This window comes from Dendrobates tinctorius, unplaced genomic scaffold (genome assembly GCF_039654945.1).
Source record: "Dendrobates tinctorius isolate UK_male_01 unplaced genomic scaffold, ASM3965494v1 ptg000028l, whole genome shotgun sequence".
In the NCBI taxonomy this organism is placed as follows: Eukaryota; Metazoa; Chordata; class Amphibia; order Anura; family Dendrobatidae; genus Dendrobates; species Dendrobates tinctorius.
In genome coordinates this window covers 38102487-38127241 of record NW_027361696.1, presented here as the reverse complement: position 1 = coordinate 38127241, position 24755 = coordinate 38102487, and the positions used below count along the sequence as shown (strand labels likewise).

Here is a 24755-nt window from a genome sequence, read left to right as displayed (position 1 = left end):
GTTCTAATGTTCTCATAACTAATATGTAGAGATGAGAAAATTTCCCCAAATTCTTTTTTAGGGCAGATTAAATGGGATGTTCACTACTAGGACAACCCCTTCTTGATTAAAATGTTTGGCCCCCATAAAATAATAAAGCTTATGCTCGTCTTCCATGCTGGCGTCGCTCCCCTGGTTCTGGCACTTGCTGTCCCTGTGGCTCCTGTGCCATTGTTGTGACGTGTGACCCTGGCACCCAATCAGTGCTGGCGACACTGTCCCCCCGCCTTTGGACAAATCGAACACGAAGAGGAAGTCTGGACTGCAGCTGATCTCTGACTTCCTCTTTATGTTCAATTCGACAGGAGGCAGGGACAGTGACTCCAGAGCATAGTGAATAGACTACAGACTCCAGAGCATAGTAAATAGAGGATAATAAAGATGAGTAAATCTTTTGAAATTTGACTTCTTCCACTTGAATTAATTTTCCTACAAAATCTGATTCTTGTTCTCAGAGAATAAATGAGTTTCGAATTTCAATCCTGAAATACCTATGACTGCTCAGAAAAGATGTGAATAAAACGCATGACATCATGAACCCACTCTCTGGCTGCTACAATCCTCAGCACTGTGTCATTTTTTATTTTGTGATCTGCGCTAATAGTTCACAATTTTTTAAATTTTTCCAGGACCTAAAAGTTCAACTCAAAGCTTGTCATTCACTCCTGTCCTAAACCCTTTCCTGACTCCTTATGCTGCAGCTCAGTGGTCCTCCAAGTGGGTCTTCGATACTCCTAACCCTTTTGGTCACATGTGTAGCAAGCCCTCATCTGATGTTAACGAGGCACTTGTCCACATTATCCAATGACGAAGAGAAGACTGGGGAGCTGTACCATGAGTAAAGGCAGCTGAAGCAATTAGGTGAAATCATAGGTCAAATGAGTATAATTTGTTTTTATTTTCTCTCCCAGCTCTATAAAAAGCAGCGTACTGGACAACATGTTTGTGCCAGTTCAATCCCAAATATTTTGGTTTTGCCAGAATTTTTTTTTTTAAATTTCCATTATTGATATACTGAGTGAAAAGCGAAGGATATTGGGTCTTAAAGGGCTCCCCATGATTTTTTTCACTAAATTCTCACATCAGTATGGAGCCTGTTCTAAATTACTGGCTGCCACTGGAGGAATTCTAATTCTGCTGGGTTCCTAAATTAAAAAAGAAAGTTCATGTGAAAAAGTCAAGATTGATTGTATCAAAAATCACAATCTCCTATGAATGCCGGTCAGGGGCAGGTGTTCACTGGAGGATCGTGATGAGAGACCCAATGGTCTTGAGCTGACCCCCATCTATTATGACAGTCCATTGACACCCTTTGATGGGCAGGATCAATAACACGCTTCTTGTCTGTGCATATTAATTGCAGCTGTAAAGTAGTTAAGGAAGAATGTGGGTATTCCACATCGCTGGTGGGTGGAATGACAAATCCAGGTGCACACAGGAAGGTATGCCGTTTTTTATTTGTCGACGCATTTAGAAGTCAACCAGCTTCTTCCTCAGGACATAAAACCTTATGCTGACGAAAATGATCCAGATAAACTTAGAGTGTTGAAGACTCAAATAATGGTGCCCAAACAGACACATGACGTGTCAAACTTCATCAAGTCCCGCTTGCAACAAAAAGAGATCATTGAAGTTCAGCCAATGGGACTTTCAAGCTGAACAAATTCTCCGATGCTACGTCACACAGTGATTCTAGCACAGAGCTCATGTAATGCAAATTCCCTCTGAATTAAAAACGCCTCTTTCCAAACTGAATAAAAGTTTCATCTCAAATTTTTTCTTCAAGTCCTAATAAATAAGGAAATGCATCACTGACCACTCACATACACTCACTGGCCACTTTATTAGGTACACCTGTCCAACTGTGTGTTAAGACTTAATTTCTAATCAGCCAATCACATGGCGGCAACTCAGTGCATTTAGGCATGTAGACATGGTCAAGACAATCTCCTGCAGTTCAAACCGAGCATCAGTATGGGGAAGAAAGGTGATTTGAGCGCCTTTGAACGTGGCATGATTGTTGGTGCCAGAAGGGCTGGTCTGAGAATTTCAGAAACTGCTGATCTACTGGGATTTTCACGCACAACCATCTCTAGGGTTTACAGAGAATGGTCCGAAAAAGAAAAAAAATCCAGTGAGCGGCAGTTCTGTGGCCGGAAATGCCATGTTGATGCCAGAGGTCAGAGGAGAATGGGCAGACTGGTTTGAGCTGATAGAAAGGCAACAGTGACTCAAATTGCCACCCGTTACAACCAAGGTAGGCAGAAGAGCATCTCTGAACGCACAGTGCGTCGAACTTTGAGGCAGATGGGCTACAGCAGCAGAAGACCACACTGGGTACCACTCCTCTCAGCTAAGAACAGGAAACTGAGGCTACAATTTGCACAAGCTCATCGAAATTGGACAGTAGAAGATTGGAAAAACGTTGCCTGGTCTGATGAGTCTCGATTTCTGCTGCGACATTCGGATGGTAGGGTCAGAATTTGGCGTAAACAACATGAAAGCATGGATCCATCCTGCCTTGTATCAACGGTTCAGGCTGGTGGTGGTGGTGTCATGGTGTGGGGAATTTTTTCTGGGCACTCTTTGGGCCCCTTGGTACCAATTGAGCATCGTTGCAACGCCACAGCCTACCTGAGTATTGTTGCTGACCATGTCCATCCCTTTATGACCACAATGTACCCAACATCTGATGGCTACTTTCAGCAGGATAATGCGCCATGTCATAAAGCTCGAATCATCTCAGATTGGTTTCTTGAACATGACAATGAGTTTACTGTACTCAAATGGCCTCCTCAGTCACCAGATCTCAATCCAATAGAGCATCTTTGGGATGTGGTGGAACGGGAGATTCGCATCAGGGATGTGCAGCCGACAAATCTGCGCCAACTGTGTGATGCCATCATGTCAATATGGTCCAAAATCTCTGAGGAATGCTTCCAGCACCTTGTTGAATCTCTGCCACGAAGAATTGAGGCAGTTCTGAAGGCAAAAGGGGGTCCAACCCCTTACTAGCATGGTGTACCTAATAAAGTGGCCAGTGAATGTATATTATAATTCAGCTTATTATAATTTCATACAATATTACATATATATCTCTATATTTTTTATTAAGCAATTCATTCATTTTAGTCTTTGGAATTCAAATCCACTTTACACCACTATATTATATATTATTTTTCGAACTGATAAACGCATAACAATCATACTTATTTCTATTTTTACTTTTTAGTCATATTTATATAATGTTTTATCTCGATGATCTGCAATCTTTTCATGATTTTAGCTATGATCAATTGTAACCATTTTTTTCTTTGCAAACGGGACTTGATAAACTTTGACACGTCATGTATCTGTTTTGGGGTCATTAGGCTGGTTTCACATTTGCGTTTTTTTGCGCTGAAAAAAACGCATATGTGCGCATGCGCTTTTTTCCCCTATATTTAACATGGTCGCGCATATGTGCGCATTGGCATGCGCACGTATGCGTTTTTCGTGAGCTGCGTTTTTTTGTGGTGTGCGATTTTATTTTCCAGACGCTACATGTTGCATTTTTTGCTCCACCCAACCACTTCAAAAAAGCGCATGCGCACGTATGCGCACGTTTTGTGCTAAAAAAGGCCATTATGGCCTATGGATGCGCATACGTGCGCACTGGCATGCGCATGTATGCGTTTTTTTAGCGCTGCGGTTTTTTTTGGTGTCCACTATTTAGACAAGTTCTAAAATTCAAAAGTCAAAAAAAGCCTATATAAAGGAGGTGTCTGCCAACACTGTACCACAACTACAGTGACAGATTGGAGAGCAGACATTCACCAACGAACCCATCTTCTATCAGCGTCAAGAATGTGAGTATTATTACATCGTATGCCTGTCCTTTTAAATTGTGTATGTACTAATGATTTTTATTATTTGTACATGCAGTATGTCTTCGGAATCAGAATATTCCCCATCGCGGCAGGAATTGGCGCAAGCAGACCGTGACGTGATTATTTTCGGGCATCTGGTAAGTATATCTGCTGCTACTCCAAATCTCTTACGTTTTTTTTTTTTTTAAGACATCGTCATCTTCTGCGGACGGGACTACTGAGGGCAAAGAGCAGGAGCAGCGAAGCCAAGTCCCGGTGGTCATACGGATATGTATGTATCAAATGAATTGTAATGTTCTTTATTTTTTATCTTCTATTTTTCATCTTATCTTTTTTTTTTTGTAACTTTTTATTCAATTTAAATTTGATTATTCTAATGAATGTGTTTTGTCTAGGTTCCACAACGGGATGAAGACGTCTACCTGGATAATGAGCAGCTCATCAGCCTGGTCCAGGAGCGTGCCCCATTGTGGGACAGCCGTGACCGGCTGTACAAGGACAATGTGGTGACCCGGCGGCTATGGAATGAGGTGGCCACAGCGTTGATGGATGGCTGGGACAGCGCCACTGCATCCTCCAAAAAAGCGTTTAGTAAGTATTTCCCTGCTCTGTATTGTGCCGCAGTGGCGGTTGTCCTTGATGTCACTGTTGGGTTTCGTGCTAGATATATTCTAGCAGGAAATCCAACAGTGTCATCGGGCTCTACAGTGACTGCTTTGAGTATTGTATTGCTGTATTGTGCCGCAGTGACTGTTGTCCTTGATGGCACTGTTGGGTTTAGTGATAGCATATGTCGTGCATCCAAAACACAAGTGACATGTAGTGACAGTGGACAAAGTCCGAACACGTTGGCGCTCGATTAAGGACCGCTTCAACAGTGATGTTCGTGCTGAGGGCCAGGTTCGCAGTGGATCTGCGTCAAGGACAAGAGCTAGATACCGTCACTATCACGCGTTGCAGTTCCTAAGACAGGTCCTTGCCACCAGATCGTAAGTATTATACATTTTGGGTTTTTATTTTTATTAATCTGTGTTTTTCTAATCCACAGCTGATGCTTCTTGTAAAGGCATGGTAGTAATGATTTTCCTTTCTTCCACAGCACCTGGAGCAGCACCCTGCAACCTGGCCCTGGAGCGGTCCTTCCTCGGACGTCCTCTGACCCGTCCCAGCCAACCGACAGCCAGGAAGCACCTTGCCAGTCAGCCACACAGACAGCTGGTGACCAGGAAGCTGGGCCATCAGGGGTTTCCCTGTCCCAGGTCTCTGCCACTGGTTATGCGGGCACTAGCCACCAGCAGCAGAGGGCCTTGGACAGGAATGTCTTGCCCGAATTTATGCACTTGAGCGAGGCCTTTAATGCCAGCCTCAAGTCGCTGTCCGACAGAGTTGAAAGCGGTTTTGCACTCATGGAACGTGGTTTTAACCACTTTGAACACCGCTTCAATTCTGTCGAACAGCGCCTTGATCGTCTGGAGGCCGACCTCAACAGACCAGCGCACCATTTTTTTAGTAAGATTGAAAAGGGCATGGCGGAACACCTTAGTCCTGAGCAACAGCTGAATGTGCTGCAGGCCTGCAACAATGCTTTCTTGCAGGCTATGCAGCATAATCGGTACGGGCAGCAGTCAGTGGTGTCATTTCCACCTGTGCCACCATTGACTCGCTTCACCTCACTACCGACTTGTGCTGCATACCGCTGCACGGACACCTCTATTCAAAGCCAGGACACCCATTGTTACACCACCACAAGTCTCAGTGCAGCTGGTCACTTCACCAACATCACCATGGCATGTATTGAATTATGTATATTCTGAATCACTGTTATTGATTACCTTTATTACACATTGCTCTCTTCAGATTATTTGTATTTAATGCCCAACATTTTTCAGCCCCAAGGGGGATGCTTGTTTGGCTTTATCAGGAGCCGTGTGTACGATCTGTCATGTGTGATGACTTTTAATTGTTTTTATATATGTGTTGTCTATGGTTGTTTAATAATAAAAATTATTATGATTTTTGGTGATCCCTGCTTTTTTGGTCAGTAGCTTTTCTACATGTATATAGTACCATTTTCTTGCTGACTGCAGGAGGATCCCACCATTGTATTTCGTGGTGCCCTCCTTGGCTTTATCATTATAAATGTCATTTCCACCTGTGCCACCATTGACTCGCTTCACCTCACTACCGACTTGTGCTGCATACCGCTGCACGGACACCTCTATTCAAAGCCAGGACACCCATCGTTACACCACCACAAGTCTCAGTGCAGCTGGTCACTTCACCAACATCACCATGGCAAGCACTGCTCCTGTCTGCAGCACCACCGCCACCCCCATGCATGCATGGAGCACAGCCACCACTAGGCAAACGTGGAACAGCCCTGCCGCTACAACAACATGTAGTAGCCCTGCCACCACCACTCCGCAAACCTGGACCATCACTGCAGCCACCAGTCCTCCTGCAAGGACGAGCACTGCCAACACAGAGCATCAGCCACAGCAGCAACAGCAGCCACAGCAGCAACAGCCACCGCAGCAGCAGCCACAGCAGCAGCAGCAGCCACAGCAGCAGCAGCCACAGCAGCAGCAGCAGCAGCCACCGCAGCAGCAGCTACAGCAGCAGCAGCAGCCACAGCAGCAGCAGCAGCCACAGCAGCAGACGGGGGACCTACACTCAATATTTGCCCCAAGTTCAAGGCGAAATCAATCAAGGCGGGCATTGGGCCCAAGTAGGTCCAGGCAGACAAGCTTACGGCGACATGCACTTAGAACAAATGTACCTGAACCTATTTCCTCTCCTCCAAGTGTTCCTAGTTTAATTCCCTTAACTGGACTACCTTCACCCACAAGTTTTGTTGCCCCTTCCCCTCAAACACCTTCTTCAACTGCAAGTGTTGCATTTTCCCTGCATACCCCCAAATTGCAACCATCTGCCCCCAAATGCAGAAAAAAATAAAGTTTTTTTTTATTTTCGTGGTTAAAAATAAATTTACATTTGTGGTTCAACATAACAAATTTTGATTAATGTTTTTGGCGCCGCTCACACACACTGCGCCGTACACACATATGTTAAATTACAAAGGCCTAGTATAGTCATATGTGAAATACCAAGGCCTAGTATAGTCTTATGTGAAATACCAAGGCCTAGTATAGTCATATGTGAAATACCAAGGCCTAGTATAGTCATATGACTATACTAGACCTTGGTATTTAACATATGACTATACTAGTCCTTGGTATTTAACACGTGATTATACTAGGCCTTGTTATTTCACATATGACTTTACTAGGCCTTTGTATTTAGCATATGTTAAATACAAAGGCCTAGTATAGTCATATGTGAAATACCAAGGCCTAGTATAGTCACATGTTAAATACCAAGGCCTAGTATAGTCATATGTTATATACTGGTTATAGTTATCAATCATGCCCTGGTTAATACACATCAGATTTAACATGCAGCTTTGCATACGTTCCGATATATTTCACGCAGACTAGCAATGCTGCATTTTAACTCATATGTGTATTTACCGGCCCAGGTGTGATAACATCAAAAAATTCACAGGTATACATGGGAAGTTTTTTATTTAATTGGAGTGTAAAAAATATAGTGCACTCAGTAATGGTATCAAATAAGGTTTTTTATTACCATAAACAAACGAAAACATTCTTACAACATTTCATCTTGCCAGTGCACCCGTCCTACATCAGAAATAAAGTAGGCCGCAAATTGGTCCCTCATTTGGCCAACTTCAACGGATGGCCTGAGAGGGTGCTGAGTGAATTCAGGCAATGGGTTAGGAGCATCATCGTCCAGTTCAAAGGTCGGGTGCTCTTTAGAACCACACATGCCTTCACCACTTCATTGACCGTTTGAAGTTTAAGGTTTATGGCTGTGCCGAGAATTCGCCATCTTGAGACAAGAATCCCAAAAGCACACTCGACAGTTCTTCTGGCCCTGGTCAGCCTGTAATTAAATATTTTTTTGGTGTGGTCCAAGTCCCGGCTGGAGTAGGATTTCAGTAAGTTTGCGCACATTTGAAAAGCCTCATCCCAAACCATTACAAAGAGCAGTGGCGGAGCTTTGGTGTGAGGAAGAGGCCATGGCATAGGGAAATTAAATTGGTTGCCATACAACCTCCGGCCCATGTCTGAGTTTTTAAAAGCCTGTGAGTCATTACCATGGCCAAAGGCTCCAATGTCCACTGCTACAAACATACATCCGGCATCCGCAATGGCCATGAGTACTATTGAAAAGTACTTTTTGTAATTATAGTACTCAGATCCTGTTCTTTTGGGTTTGATGATCCGTATGTGTTTACCATCAACAGCTCCCAAACAGTTGGGTAAATTGCATACTGTCCAGAATTTGTCAGCAATTTCCATCCACTTTTCAGCGGTGGGCAGGGGCATAAATTCTGGACAAAGAACATTCCAGAGAGCCCGGCAGGTGTCCACAACAATTCCAGACAAGGTAGAGATTCCAATATGGTACTGGAAGTGTAGTGAAGATAGGGTTTCTCCAGTCGCCAGGAATCTGTGAACAGAGAACGAAATAAAATTAATATTTCTGTATATTATTTTGTAAAACTATAAAATAAAATATTAGTACATTCACGAAAACTAATTACTAGAGTTGAGCGAAACGGGTCGAAAAATTTCAAAAGTCGCCGACTTTTGGCAAAGTCGGGTTTCATGAAACGAAACCCGACCCTAGGATGAGGTCGGCGACTTACGCGCCAAAGTCGCGTTTCAAAAGTTTGTTTTGCGCTCTTTTTCAGCCAATCAGGATCCACGGACACTGTGGGCAACGTGATGACATAGGCAGGGGTCACCACCATCTTTCAGAAGGGCATGCAAGTGATTGGCTTGCTTTGGTGGGCGTCACAGGGGTTATATAAGGGCGTGCACGCCGACCTCCATCTTACTTCTGCCGATCTTAGCATAGGGAGAGGTTGCTGATTCTGTAGGGAGAGCGTTAGGCAGGGAAGAAGAAAAAAAAACTGCTTCTGCTGCTAGCGATTTTGCCTGTACAACACACCAGTCACTGTGTGCAGTGCAAGGGGAGGCTATATCGTGGTGGATCAGCGGTGTTGGTTGTTAGGCTGCCTCCTAAGGCTTCCTGACAGCTGCATTGCTGTTTCCCCACTGCTCTGCAAACTGCTTTTTTAAAAGCAATCCCAATTTTTTTTTTTTGTCCTGCTGAGGTACTGAGCGTGCATTTATTCACACCATACAGCGGTGTACGCTCCCCACACAGTACCGTGTAACGGCTGTTATCACAGCCACAGTGAAGCTATCTGTGTGTCACTGTGGAAGGATAAGTGGAGGACTTGTTCCGTTCTTACAGACCTACACTCTAGGGAGGTTCCTATTCTGCCCAATTCTACATACATCTTGTAGTTTGTGATACACTAGCCAATTTCTGCCTGTGACATAGCGCTCTGATATTCAGTGGGCCTCACACAATCCAAGTGTCCAGTGTCCACAAGTGTCTGCAGAAATTCAAAATCTCCCTTATCCTGTAGTCACTTTTTTCACACCTGTGCCATCGAGCCTGTGACATAGCGCTCTGATATTCAGTGGGCCTCACACAATCCAAGTGTCCAGTGTCCACAAGTGTCTGCAGAAATTCAAAATCTCCCTTATCCTGTAGTCACTTTTTTCACACCTGCTGCATCGAGCCTGTGACATAGCACTCTGATATTCAGTGGGCCTCACACAATCCAAGTGTCCAGTGTCCACAAGTGTCTGCAGAAATTCAAAATCTCCCTTATCCTGTAGTCACTTTTTTCACACCTGTGCCATCGAGCCTGTGACATAGCGCTCTGATATTCAGTGGGCCTCACACAATCCAAAAGTGTCCAGTGTCCACTAGTGTGTGCAGAAAATCTAAATCTCCCCTGTCCTATATACACCTTGTACCTTGTTTTACATTACTATATAGTTTGTTGGATTTTGTCTACATTTCTACCAAAAATGAGGAAGGCTGGTGGAAGAGGCCGTGGAATTGGGCGGGGGTTGGCAGCTGGTAATGATGGTGTTGGTGGTGGATCTGATGGTAGTGGCAAAAGCAAAATAGGACCGAATGCAGGAGGTGTTGAGCCTGCGTCATCGTCTGGCTCCATAAGGCTTCGAAGGCTTAGTTTTCTAGGAGTTGGCAAACCGCTTTTAACGCCAGAGCATCAGGAAAAAGTTTTGCCTTTCATTGCTGACTCAGCCTCCAGCTCTATCGCCTCCTCTTCTGAAGTTGTAAAAAGTAAAAGCACTGAGTCGTCATTGGAGGCTCATGTTCATGAACCACACCTTTCCTTGTGTCCTTCACCCCAACCAAGATTGAAGGATCACGCAGGCCATACTACTGACTACTCCATGGAGCTGTTTTCACATACCATGCCTGGATTATCAAGTGAAATGGTGAATTACCCAGGCCAAGATGAATCTGACATGGAGTGCACTGATGCACAGCCGCTGATAGATGATTCTGCTGGTAAATTCACTCAGAGCACTACATTGTCCTCGCAGTGTACAGAGCCAGATTCTGACCCTGATGAGACTCAGGTGCCCCTTCCCGCACACTATACCACCATACACAGTGACACAGAGGAAGGTGCACATGACATTGAAGAGGAGGTGATGGATGACCCAGTTGTTGACCCAGATTGGCATCCATTGGGGGAAGAGGGTGCTGCTTCCAATAGCTCAGATGAGGAGCATCCACAGCAGACATCGACATCGCAACAGCTGTTATCTGGCAGGCCCGGAGCACTCCAAAGACAGGTTCCAAAAATCAAAAGAGTTGCTGGACAGCTTCTCCAGAGGGTCAAAACATCACAGCGTGCTAGGCCGCAAAATGTCTGCCAAAGTAGGAAGAGTGCAGTGTGGCACTTTTTTGAACAAAATCCTCATGATCAGGCCAAGGTTATCTGTAAGAAGTGCGCAAAGACCTTTAGCCGAGGGAAAAATCTGAAAAATTTGAATACCAGTTGCATGCTTAGACATTTAACCAGCATGCACTTGCAAGCGTGGACACAACACCAAACCTCAAGTGCCACATTTGCAACTGATCACAAAGAAGGTAGTCAGCAACGCTACATTGTTTCCCCCACTGTAAGCCCACCGGTTAGCACAGCAGCAAATGTTGAGGTGTCGTTGCAAGGCCACAGCAGTCAGGGAATCCCACTGTTATATCAACGAAATACTGAATCTAGGCCATCAGAAAGAACACCAACTCCATCACCATCATCAACCCTCTCTCAGTCCGCCCTGTCCACCGCTACTTCCACCATATGCAGCTCTCAAGTCCAGCTCACCCTCCCAGACACTATGAGTAGGTCAAGAAAGTACTCAGTCTCTCATCCTCGTACACTGGGTTTGAACGCCCACATTGCCAAACTAATCTCGTTTGAGATGATGCCCTATCTGTTGGTGGAAAGCGCAGCTTTCCGCGAACTCATGGCCTATGCAGTACCACGCTATGACCTACCCAGTCGCCACTTCTTCTCTCGCAAAGCCATCCCAGCCCTCCACCATCATGTGAAAGACCGCATTGTCCATGCACTCAAGCAGTCAGTGAGTGGAAAGGTGCACCTCACAACTGATGCATGGTCCAGTCGGCATGGCCAGGGCCGTTACGTGTCCATCACTGCGCACTGGGTTAATGTGGTGGATGCAGGGTCCACAGGGGACAGCGGTGGTGGGACAGTGCTGCCTAGCCCATGGTATAGGAAACAGTTGGCTGTAGGCGTTCGACCCTCCTCCTCCTCCTCCAAAGGGAAAGCTCGTCCACAGAGCGCAGTCGTACGAGCACTCCATCTGCAGCTGCCACTGTTGCACACGAGGTGTCCCCCTATCGAGCAGCTAGTGGAAAGCGTCAGCAGGCTGTGTTGCAGATTATGTGTTTGGGCGACAGACACACCGCCGAGGTGCTGGCCGAGTACTTGAAGCGACAAACTGAGTCATGGCTGGGCAGTGTACATCTTGAGGCAGGCAAGGTAGTTAGTGATGACGGCCGTAATTTTGTGGCAGCCATAGCCCTTTCAAAACTCAGCCACATACCTTGCTTGGCTCACACCTTGAACCTGGTGGTGCAGTGCTTCCTCAAAAATGATCCGGAGTTAACAGCCCTGCTCCATAAGGTGCGAAGACTGTGCGCGCACATCCGCCGGTCGCCTGTACACTCCGTTCGTATGCAGAAGCTGCAGCGATTGCTCCACCTTCCCAACCACCGCCTCATTATCGACATTGCAACAAGGTGGAACTCCACCCTGCACATGGTGGAGCGGCTGTGCGAGCAGAGGCAGGCCATAATGCATTTGTGGGAGGATACACGGCCAGGCACTTTGAGAGCAGACATGGAGTTGACAGGTGTGCAGTGGTCAAAGCTGAAAGACCTCTGTAAAGTCCTTCAGTGTTTTGAGGAATGCACACGGCTGGTAAGCGCAGACGACGCCATCCTAAGCATGAGCATCCCACTTATGCGTCTGCTCATGTCAACTTTGACGTACCTTAAGGAGCAGGCGTCTGCAGCCAATGTTGACGAGGAGGAAGAGGTGGAGGGAATCGTTGATGACATTCAGCCATTGTCTGCTCAGGGACCTCTCCTGGACGAGTTGGAGGAAGAAGAGGAGGAGGAGGATGATGATGGGGATGATTACTTAGGTGAGGAGGATGCATCTCGTGGGGCAAGTGAAAATGTTGGCGTGGCAAGGTCTGCTACAGGGTTTGTGTGTGACTGGAGGGATGTGGATTTGCAGAAAGTGCTCCTCCAACCAGCACTCGCAGTGCATCATTGACACCGGGAACATTGGCCCACATGTCAGATTATGCCTTGCGGATCCTAAAAAGGGACCCCCGCATTGCCAAAATGATGAACGATGACGACTACTGGTTGGCCAGCAACCTGGATCCACGCTATAAAGGCAAATTACAAAACATCATGCCACAGGAGAACCTTGACCTAACATTGGCTAATAAACAAGCAACTCTGGTAAATCGGTTGCTTGAGGCATTCCCAGCACACAGCAGCGGTGATGGTTCTCACACGAGCCGTACGGGCCGGGGGCAGCTTGGCAGAGGTGTTCATGGTGCACACAGCAGAAGTGGCGTTGGAGACAGGGGTTTCATGACAATGTTGTGGACTGATTTTTCAAGTACCGCTCACACAACTGGTAATACAGCATAGATGGAAAGTGACAGGAGACAGCAGTTGTCACTATGGTTACAAACTACTTTTCCTCCCATATCGATGTTCTCCCACACAGGTCATTCCCCTTTGACTATTGGGCCGCTAAACTGGACACCTGGCCTGAATTGGCACAATATGCCTTACAGGAGCTCGCTTGCCCAGCTGCAAGTGTGCTATCGGAAAGAGTCTTCAGTGCTGCTGGATCAATCCTGAGAGAAAAAAGGACCCGTCTGGAAACCCAAAATGTGGATGATCTAACCTTCATTAAAATGAACCATGCATGGGTTTCCAAGGATTTTGTCCCACCTTCCCCTGATGACACATAGGGTGACAGAAAAATGGCTTGCTTTGGTCCACCTCTTCCTGGGACTTGACCTATTTCGCCTTTTGCATCAGCTGAATGTCCAACATCAACATATGCCACTTTCTAAAACTCCCTAACTGTGCTGCCTCCCCCCCCCCATGGCCGGGGTCACCACCTAGCGCACGACACCGTGCGAGTGCCGTTGCCCTGGACAGGTGGGTAGGCCGACTCTTGGGCGCGGGCACTGGCACAGAGTTCCTCATAGTGCAATCAAGTGTCTCTGACGGTGGTGGTGCACACCCGCCGTCAGACACACCGCCGTACTATGAGGGGCCCAGTGCCAGTACCGACGCCCACGAGTGGGCCCCCCTTGCTTGGGCAGGGCCCCAGCATTTGCAATCTTTACCTCTCCCTGCTCCTCCGCTGTGTAGTCTGGGCCGTCAAATCCATACTGTGCCTGACACCGTCTGAGCCTGTCTCCTGATGTATAGACATATATTTTGAATGTGTACACTATCCATACATGTTATCCGGGGATACGGTACCCTTTCTCACCTTTGTGCAATCACGTGCAAGCCATACTGGGCCTAACACCGTCTGAGCCTGCCTCCTGATGTATAGACATATCTTTTGAATGTGTACGCTATCCATACATGTTATCCGGGGACACGGTACCCTTTCTCACCTTTGTGCAATCACGTGCAAGCCATACTGGGCCTAACACCGTCTGAGTCTGCCTCCTGATGTATAGACATATCTTTTGAATCTGTACGCTATCCATACATGTTATCCGTGGATACGGTACCCTTTCTCACCTTTGTGCAATCTCGTGCAATCCATACTGGACCTGACACCATCTGAGCCTGCCTCCTGATGTATAGACATATATTTTGAATGTGTACGCTATCCATACATGTTATCCGGGGATACGGTACCCTTTCTCACCTTTGTGCAATCACGTGCAAGCCATACTGGGCCTAACACTGTCTGAGCCTGCCTCCTGATGTATAGACATATCTTTTGAATGTGTACGCTATCCATACATGTTATCCAGGGATACGGTACCCTTTCTCACCTTTGTGCAATCACGTGCAAGCCATACTGGGCCTAACACCGTCTGAGCCTGCCTCCTGATGTATAGACATATCTTTTGAATGTGTACGCTATCCATACATGTTATCCGGGGATACGGTACCCTTTCTCACCTTTGTGCAATCACGTGCAAGCCATACTGGGCCTAACACCGTCTGAGCCTGCCTCCTGATGTATAGACATATCTTTTGAATGTGTACGCTATCCATACATGTTATCCGGGGATACGGTACCCTTTCTCACCTTTGTGCAATGACGTGCAATCCATACTGGGCCTGACACCGTCTGAGCCTGCCTCCTGATGTATAGACATATCTTTTGAAGGTGTACGCTATCCATACATGTTATCCGGGGATATGGTACCCTTTATCACCTTTGTGCAATCACGTGTAATCCATACTGGGCGTGAGAACGGCTGGCGAGCTGTTAAGCAAGCTACAGCACCTGTGGTTTGCACACGTAAGTTTTTCATTTTTTCAGGAATGACGGTTAGGCCTAATTCCGGAACTGCGGTTGACCTGCACTTACTGGGAAATCATCGTTCGCGGGTAATAATTGTAATCAGTGATCCCCATTACTAACGTTGTTCAGCGGGTTATCTGCACCTGTAAGCGACAAACGCTGGCCTTTTCAGTGTAGCGCACATACAGCCACGGACATGTAAGGGCATTACACACCAGTTATTGGCCAATCTCATGTGCCAGAGCCTCACGTGTCCCTCTAGTAAGCCGGACTCGGACCGCGGGGCATGACGGAGTCTCGTTCGTTAACGGAATTAAGCTTGCAATGTGTGCATCTGTTCTGTAGCTGGCATGGTTGAGGTTTCCCAGGTGGAGTCGAATTTAACCGTAGGCTCCACTCCTGGTGGTGCCCTTCTGGACATTCCTTTAAGGTTCAGCTTTGCAACCATACTGCCCACGTAAAACACACACTTTGCCTTCATGAACGCTGTTTGGAGGGTCATGACTCGTGGGAATAACGCCGCCCAATCAGTTAACCTGCTAGAGAGATCCTTCGTTGCTCCCAAGCATGACATCACACTCCCTAGGAGGAAGGTAATGCCACTGTGGCAACCGTACTCCTGGGGGCGACACAAGTGCACTGATGCCCAGCCACTGCTCGATGAATCTGCTGGTACATTGACCCAGACCACTACATTCCCCTCGCATGCTACACGGCCTGAATCTGACCCTGATGAAACTCAGGTTACCCTTCCCATATACAGTTCCATCTTACACGGTGACAAAGAGGAAGCTGCAGATGAAAGTGCAGGTTCGGCCCACCCGCCATCAGACACACCACCGTACTATCAGGGGCCCTGTGCCAGTGCTGTCGCCAACGAGTGGGCCCCCCCTGCTTGCTCAGGATCACAGCACTTGCAAGGTTGAAATACTGTGTAGTGAGATGGAAGATGGGGACGACGAGGAGTCCAGACTAGTACAGGGATTCCCTAGCGAGGAGACTTATTTGATTGTTTTCAATGTTGGGACAGCAATTTTTGGGGAGCACTATATTCTGGAGAATGATAGATGGGGCCCACCATACACTGGAACATTCCAAAGGTGGACATCAGACACTGGAGCAGCATTTACAGGGCCCATTATACACTAGAGCATTAGAAATGGGGCCCATTATGTTTGGAGCATTATTTGGGCCCATAAGACAGTGGAGCTTCATCCATGGGGACCAACATATACTGTAGCATTATGTGGAGCTCATCATATACTGTTTCAAACATTATATGGGACCAATGATTCTGTATGGAGAAATAGATGGGCCTCGTCATGAGATGTAAAAAGTGAAGTATTTTTCATTGTACTATACCGCTATTTCTCTGCCATATCGGAGCATGATGAGTTGTGGTATGTGTTAAAGGGGCGCTCTTTTGCCCAGGGCACATGAAAACCTGGAGCCAGCCCTACCCCCCCACAACTTTAGCCAAATAACCCCCATTTTTCAGTGCGTAACTTGTATTATGAAGTTAATTAAGGTTGACAAGCTTAAGTAAGAAGAATTGATGCTTTTGGCATTCAAATGAGCACTGTAGGTGTGTTTCCTGTCCTCTCACTGCCGACTTTTATTCCCCATTGACTTACATTGGGTTTCGTGTTTCGGGACGACCCTGACTTTTCCCTATAATCGGCCGATCTTGCTCGACCCGACTTTTGGAAAAGTCGGGTTTCACGAAACGAAACTCGACCCTAAAAAACCAAAAGTCGCTCAACTCTACTAATTACCCAAGGTTTTGAATACTAAATTTAAAAAAAAACCATCAGACCGCAACCCCTTGGTTTGTAAATATTACGTACCGTAATGTCATCAGTAGCCGTTCCTCAGGAGGAATCGCACGACGGAGCTGTGTGTCCTGTCTCCGGATGGATTGTTGGACATGAGCAAGCAAATCCCTGAAGCTTTCTTGGGACATCCGGATATAATCTGTAAATTTCTCCGGGTTTGCCTGTAGCTCACTGTAGAGGGTGTGGTATGCCCCACGGCTCTCCCGGAGTTCAACAATCGGATGTATCCACATACGCCGCCGCTGCCATCTTCGCTGCCTCTCTCTCTTCCTTTGTTCATGGCAAGCTACTGCATACGCCTGAGCCATCGCGATGTCCAAATCCAAGTTGAAGTGAAAACTCTTCCAGCGCAGATCCATGTTGACACGAGAAGAATTAAGCAAATCTGAAGAATACTGTAGACAGGGTCTATATATTAACATACCACACCGACATTGACGTCCCATTGGTCTTGTGTGTTGTTGAATGTTTTTTTTTTTTTTTTTTTGGGTGCTGTCCAAAAATGTGTAAAAAAACGCGAACGCACTAAAAACGCATACAAACGCATAAAAACGCTGTGTTTTTTTCCTGCATGCGCATAAAAATGCTTGAAAAAAACGCAGCGTTTGTATGCATTTGTATGCGTTTTTTCTATGTATTTTTTGGCGCTAAAAACGCGCTGCAAAAAAAAGCAAGTGTGAAATTAGCCTTATTTGAGTTTTCAACACTGTAAGTTTGTCTATATCATGTTTGTCAGCTTAAGGTTTTTTGTCCTGATGAAGAAGCTGGATGACTTCGAAACGCGTCGACAAATGAAAAGCTGCATACCCTTCCTGTGTACACCTGGATTTGTCATTTCACCAGCTAACAGCATGGAATATCCACATTCTTTCCTTCTTTACAATTTACTTGGTGTCAGGAGCCGTGGACCTGCAGTAGCCAGGATCATATGCTTTTACAACAGTTGTGCGATCATAACTTAATTAGGTTAGCATAATCTTCATATTCTAAAATTTCTTTCTACTGGATAAGACCCTATTGCTCATCTTTCTCCTGCTCTCTAGCTGTCAGTGATTGACTTGACTGGTTAATAGCCATGCATGGATCTCTGATCCACCTGCAGCTGTTGACAGTGGCATTTAACTGGTTAGCAGCCATGAGTTAATCTCCAATCCACACGCAGCAGATAGAGGCACTTAATGGCTGATTAAATCAGCTATCAAGTGTTGAGGAAGACGCGGGTTCTGCATGTGAGCCCGCATAAATGGCATGGGCACGGCCGATGACTTATATGTACATCATTGGTTGAGAAGGGTTTTAGCTCCCTAATTCATGCTCTCTTTGAAGCTGCTTTGACCTGCAGATTGAGTAACAAAGCTTATACTATTTACAAACACTGACTATTTAAGAATGGGTGAGGACTGGAGGGAAGATCAAACATTCATAGTGTTTATAAACAATACACGAGTATGGAGAACTGCAATTCCAAACAGCTACTAAAGCAAACTAAGCAGCTAAACCAGCACTTTCAGCATGGTGTTAGAGAACAAAGGGAGCAAAATAAGGCAACGGAATACATATTTGTAGATGCTGATTAATTAATTTAAAATGCTAAATTATTCTTTAGGTAAGACAAGTTTTTTTTATAGAAAACTACATATTGATCCATTATATTATTAACTCCTTGATGTCCAATGATGGACAGAGTCCGTCATTGGACACCTCCACGTGTTTCGTGTAGGCTCTGGCGATGAGCAACACTTTTGTTTTGCAAACTTTGGAATTTTTTTTTCACCACTTAGATAAAAAAGAACCTACCGTATATATGTTTGGTGTCTATGAACTCGTAATGACCTGGAGAATCATAATGGCAGGTCAGTTTAGCATTTAGTGAACCTAGTAAAAAAGCCAAACAAAACACAAGTGTGGGATTGCACTTTTTTGCAATTTCACCGCACTTGGAATTTTTTTCCTACTTTCTGTTACATGTCATGGTAAAAACAATGGTGTCATTCAAAAGTACAACTCGTCCCGCAAAAAACAAGCCCTCACACAGCCATATTGACTAAAGAATAAAAAAGTTATGGCTCTGGGAAGAAGGGGAGCAAAAAATGAAAATGCCAAACCAAAAATACTACTGGTCGTTAAGGGGTTAATCTCATCGCTTTATAGCAAAACCAAATGTTTACATGTTAGTGTATTTGTTTTACATATTTTGCATGAGTTTATGACCGGGATTTTTGTTTTTGCCACCAATAAGCGAAATCCAGAATGGATCCTATGAAGTGGCTTTATCATCTCCTCATTTGTCAAGGTAAATATTCTCATAATTACGGAATAATCTGATATAATGAGATTCTGTGACTTTGGCTTCATGTTCTGCTCGTTGTTTCCAGGCTTCTATCTGAGTTCTGTATGTCAGCGATGGACATTCCCTTCTAGAATTACTGCTCTGATTGGCTCCTGTGTGGAGATTCCTTGTACATATTATAATTCAGTAAAATCCAACACTGCATGGTACTTATTCTCTACAAAGAGCTATCCAGAAATCCTAAACACTAAGCATTCAACTTCAGTAATGACGGAGTACAAAAATCGGACCTCACTGGTGCCGGGAGACAACAGTTGCACCCTGCGGATAGATAATGTGAGAGTAGAAGATTGCTACAAGTATTACTATCCAGGGATCCCAGAAAATAAAGCTAATAATGCATATAGTGAATATACTCAAACTCTTTATCTTGATGTCACAGGTAAATATATAAAATATCTTATGCCACTCATACACATTGGACTAACGTTGGTTGAACTCACCAAAATCAACTTATTTGGCTGAGTCGAATATACATAGTGGCCCCCGACAGACACTTCTGTAGGGAAATAAGGACCTGGTATATCTAATTTCAGACTTTACGGTTTTTCTCTTTGAGATAAGCCACCATCATTCTGTGTACAGGAGAGTTGAGCGAGATACTGTAGCAGTCAGATGAATGATTTACTGTATCATCTAAAGGGTATGTGGGTGGGAGTAATAGCAAAACCCACTGGAGGTCAGAGGTATCTCATACTGCCAAATCAGAACTCATGCTTTGTGCTGAGAAGGGGTAAATGCACCCAAGCAGTTGTCTGAAATATGAGGTTCTGGTTTGCCTTTTATGCTAAGTCATGGGTCACGGCTTGTTAAAGAGTTAATGTTGCAACTTCTGATAAGTGGCGCTAGAGTTCAAGTCCTATTCCTCTCTGAAAAGACAATTGCATTTATTCATTGTTAACTCATCCATTGCTCTGAGGATTAGTCTAGGTAACGTAGTGAAATTAACCAGTGTAGATATATCATTGGATAGATAGATAAGATAAAGTGGGTACAGAAAGTATTCAGACCCCTTTAAATTTTTCACTTTTTGTTTCATTGCAGCTATTTGGTGAATTCCAGTTCCTTTGACCTCATGATTCTCATTTGGTCTGACATGCACTGTGAGGTCTTATATAGACAGGTGTGTGCCTTTACAAATCAAGTTCTATCAGTTTAATTAAACACAGCTGGACTCCAATGAAGGTGTAGAACCATCTCAAGGAGGATCACAAGGAAACGGACAGCATGTGACTTAAATATGAGTGTCTGAGCAAAGGGTCTGAATACTTATGGTCATGTGATATTTCAGTTTTTCTTTTTTAATAAATTTGCAAAAATGTCTACATTTCTTTTTTTTCCCATCAAGATGAGGTGCAGCGTGTACATTAATGAGAAAAAAATGAACTTTTTTGAATTTACCAAATGGCTGCAATGAAACAGAAAGTGAAAAATGTAAAGGGGTCTGAATACTTTCTGTACCCACTGTGCATAGATAATAGATAGATAATAGATGATAGATAATAGATAAATAATAAATAGATGTTAGTTAATAGATAGATAGACAGATAGATAGATAGATAGATAGATAGATAGATAGATAGATAGATAGATACCATACATCTGTTAATACTGTAATTGTCTGACTTTACAGATAGAGAAAAAGTTTGGATTTTTACATCTGAAAATGCAACTGAAGGAGAAGCCACTGTCACACGATGTACAGCAGAACACACGTGCCGTTCCAGGCCTCCATCTATAAAATGGAACAAGCTGGGTCACATTGAATCTCAGAGTGAGGAAGTAACTTCAGGATACTGGCAAGAAGTATCAAAACTTACTTATGTTCCTTCAAATGAAGATGATGGGAGAATTAAGTGCACTGCTACATATCCTAATAGACAAAGTTTTGAGAGATCACGTATTATGAACATCATTTGTACGTATTAATGATAATAGGGTACAATTAACCATACATTTTTTTCATTCTCTTCTTCCATAAGTATTTGCATCTGCAAAAATCACTGATTTCTCAGTATACATTTGGTCTTCAGTTTGAAAATTAAGGAGGTGACATTTTGTTAGTTTTTCCCTTTTAATATTTAATTATAAGAGGAAATATTACTTTTATTTTGTCTCCACATAATATCTTTCTGGAATACATTGATCATATCAGAGGACATAATACTCAGGGCTCACTCTCCATGTATACTAGCCATGACGTTAAGGCCTCTTTCACACTTCAGTTTTTTACAATCAGTCACAATCCGCCAGGTTTTGAAAAAAACGGATCCTCAATTTTCTTTTGAGGATCCGTTTTATTCCCCCATTGACTTCCATTAATGGCGGATTGTGACGGATTGCTGTCCGTTGCATCCGTTTTTTTTGAGGATCCGCCAAAAGTTGCTGTCCGTCACCATCCTCAAAGATTTCAAAACGGAGCTTGCAACGTTTTTTTCTCTGGCGGATCCTCCAGACACTTATTTAACCCGAAATTCTTTCTGGGTGCCGGACAAAAGGAAAAATCTCTCTCTCTCTCTCTTTTCCCGGCCAGCAGTTCCTTTATATTTCCTCATTTTCAGGATCCGTCTGAAAACGGATCCTGTGCCATCCGTTCACATCAGTTGAGAACGGATCCGCTTGTCTGACTTTTTGGCGGATTTGAACTGATGCAAAAAAACTGAAGTGTGAAAGAGGCCTAAGCAAATAGCCTCTCCACAGAGCAAAATAACAGATTCTCTTATCTGCTAAAACTACATTTCCCAGGGGCACCCTGCTAATGCTCAGTGCTGCAAGCCCCTCCATCTTCTCCCCTACTGTATGTGCTTCCTTAGATGTCCTACCTCTCTGAATTGACTTGCTGTAATCTGTCTGCTATTGTGTGCTATTGTGGTCTCTTTTTTATTACTGACATCATTTATGGGAGATAATGCAGAATAATAGGGGAAGCATTAAGTTTCTTTATGAGGCATTGCAGAGCCATGCACAGCACAGCTGGGCTGTGGTGCTAGCCAGGTGTAATTTGTTTATGTAAATCTGCTCATGCCAGTCTACAGATGAATATGTCTGAAGATAAAATGACTCCCTAAGAGTGAAGGTCTACAGAGGTATTCCATATACAGTCATATGTTAAAGTTTGGGCACCCCTATTAATGTTAACCTTTTTTCTTTATAACAATTTTGGTTTTTGCAACAGCTATTTCAGTTTCATATATCTAATAACTGATGGACTCAGTTATATTTCTGGATTCAAATGAGGTTTATTGCACAGAAAATGTGCAATCTGCATTTAAGCAAAATTTGACTGGTGCAAAAGTATGGGCACCCTTATCATTTTCTTGATTTGAACACTCCTAACTACTTTTTACTGACTTCCCGAAGCACTAAATTGGTTTTGTAACCTCATTGAGCTTTGAACTTCATAGCCAGGTGTATCAAATCATGAGAAAAGATATTTAAGGTGGCCACTTGCAAGTAGTTCTCCTATTTGATTCTCCTATGAAGAGTGGCATCATGGGCTCCTCAAAACAACTCTCAAATGATCTGAAAACAAAGATTATTCAACATAGCTTTTCAGGGGAAGTATACAAAAAGTTGTCTCAAATTTAACCTGTCAGTTTCCACTGTCAGGAACATAGTAAGGAAATGGAAGAACACAGGTACAGTTCTTGTTAAGTCCAGAAGTGGCAGGCCAAGAAAAATATCAGAAAAGCAGAGAAGAAGAATGGTGAGAACAGTCAAGGACAATCCACAGACCACCTCCAAAGACCTGCAGCATCATCTTGCTGCAGATGGTGTCACTGTGCATCAGTCAACAATACAGCGCACTTTGCACAAGGAGAAGCAGTATGGGAGAAAGAAGCCGTTTCTGCAAGCACGCCACAAACAGAGTCGCCTGAGGTATGCAAAAGCACATTTGCACAAGCCAGTTACATTTTGGAAGACGGTCCTGTGGACTGATGAAACAAAGATTGAGTTGTTTGGTCATACAAAAAGGCGTTATGCATGGAGGCTAAAAAACACAGCATTCCAAGACAAACATTTGCTACCCACAGTAAAATTTGGTGGAGGTTCCATCATGCTTTGGGGCTGTGTGGCCAATGCCGGCATCGGGAATCTTGTTACAATTGAGGGTCGCATGGATTCAACTCAGTATCAGCAGATTCTTGACAATAATGTGCAAGAATCAGTGACGAAGTTGAAGTTACGCAGGGGATGGATATTTCAGCAAGACAATGATCCAAACACCGCTTCAAATCTACTCAGGCATTCATGCAGAGGAACAATTACAATGTTTTGGAATGGCCATCCCAGTACCCAGACCTGAATATCATTGAACATCTGTAGGATGATTTGAAGTGGGCTGTCCATGCTCGGCGACCATCAAACTTAACTGAACTGGAATTGTTTTGTAAACAGGAATGGTCACAAATACCTTCATCCAGGATCCAGGAACTCATTAATAGCTACAGGAAGCGACTAGAGACTGTTATTTTTGCAAAAGGAGGATCTACGAAATATTAATGTCACTTTTATGTTGAGGTGCCCATACTTTTTCTGTTAGTACAATAAACCTCATTTGAATCCAGAAATATAACTGAGTCCATCAGTTATTAGATGTATGAAACTGAAATAGCTGTTGCAAAAACCAAAATTGTTATAAAGAAAAAAGGTTAACATTAATAGGGGTGCCCAAACTTTAACACATGACTGTAATATACTAGGCTGGCCATATCCAACAGAGTACAACTGAGTTGTGTCGCAAGCTAGTTAATAGATGAATCAAGCTCAACCAGAATCTACTCAAAAAGGAAAAGACGACCATTTACCAACAGCTTTTATTTGAGTTTTCTTGCCTCTCAACAATGGAGAGAAGAAGAAGACTGTCTGGCTGGTTGAGAGACCATCAACAGAGGATTGAAGGAGTTTCCCTTTATTATCTAGGACATAAAATGCTCCCTGGATAGTAAAGAAATACCAATAACCTATTCATAGACAATGCCACCTACTGTATTGAAGCACTACTGAAATACCAGAACACCAAATCAGCTGTCTGCAAATGGAGGTCAACTCTTTCCAGAAAAGATTTTGCTTTGGAATATATCCCAAGATCTCTGGCAAGGCTTTATAAAGAGACAATCATTTTCAAAAATTGATTTCTCCCACTCTCTTCTGTGAAAAAATCTTTTTGTATGGCTTATATGTATGTTGTATACTTTTGGAGAAACGTGACCCAATACCAGCCATAAATATTTATAATGATATCATGATCCATGCTGGGTTTTGAGTCCGGTCTCCCTCTCTCCCGATCTGGTCATGTAAGGGGTTAACTTTTCTCTGCCTCGCTCTGGTGTCAGGTCTGCTATTTCTCTCCACTGCATCCTGCTGGCAGTGTCAGTTATAATATCATGCTGCAGCTCTGCAGGGAAATGCAACCTCCACAAGATGGCAGCAGAGTGGAGGGAAGACTGAAATACTGCTCAGAGAAGTCACAGCAGCACTGCAGCATGGCTACCACCAGGTGGCAGCAGAATAGTCAAACAAGCCTTGTTGAAACTGGAGAGTAACACAGTACCAAGGGAAGTACCAAGCACAGAGTCAGAGGAGCACCAAAAAGTCGGTACCGGTCAGAAGCAGAA

At 44.3% G+C, this 24755-nt stretch overlaps 1 protein-coding gene across 1 annotated transcript in view; it reads left to right on the top strand.

The window, feature by feature from the left end:
• LOC141084977 (myelin-associated glycoprotein-like) overlaps positions 1 to 24755 on the top strand; it is a 38195-nt gene that overhangs the window by 582 nt on the left and 12858 nt on the right. Inside the window, exons 2-4 of the mRNA XM_073569905.1 lie at positions 19027 to 19080; positions 19163 to 19519; positions 20771 to 21055. Of these exons, the coding sequence (XP_073426006.1) occupies positions 19038 to 19080; positions 19163 to 19519; positions 20771 to 21055 (685 nt within the window). The 5' untranslated portion in view covers positions 19027 to 19037. The remainder of the gene's footprint in view (positions 1 to 19026; positions 19081 to 19162; positions 19520 to 20770; positions 21056 to 24755) is intronic.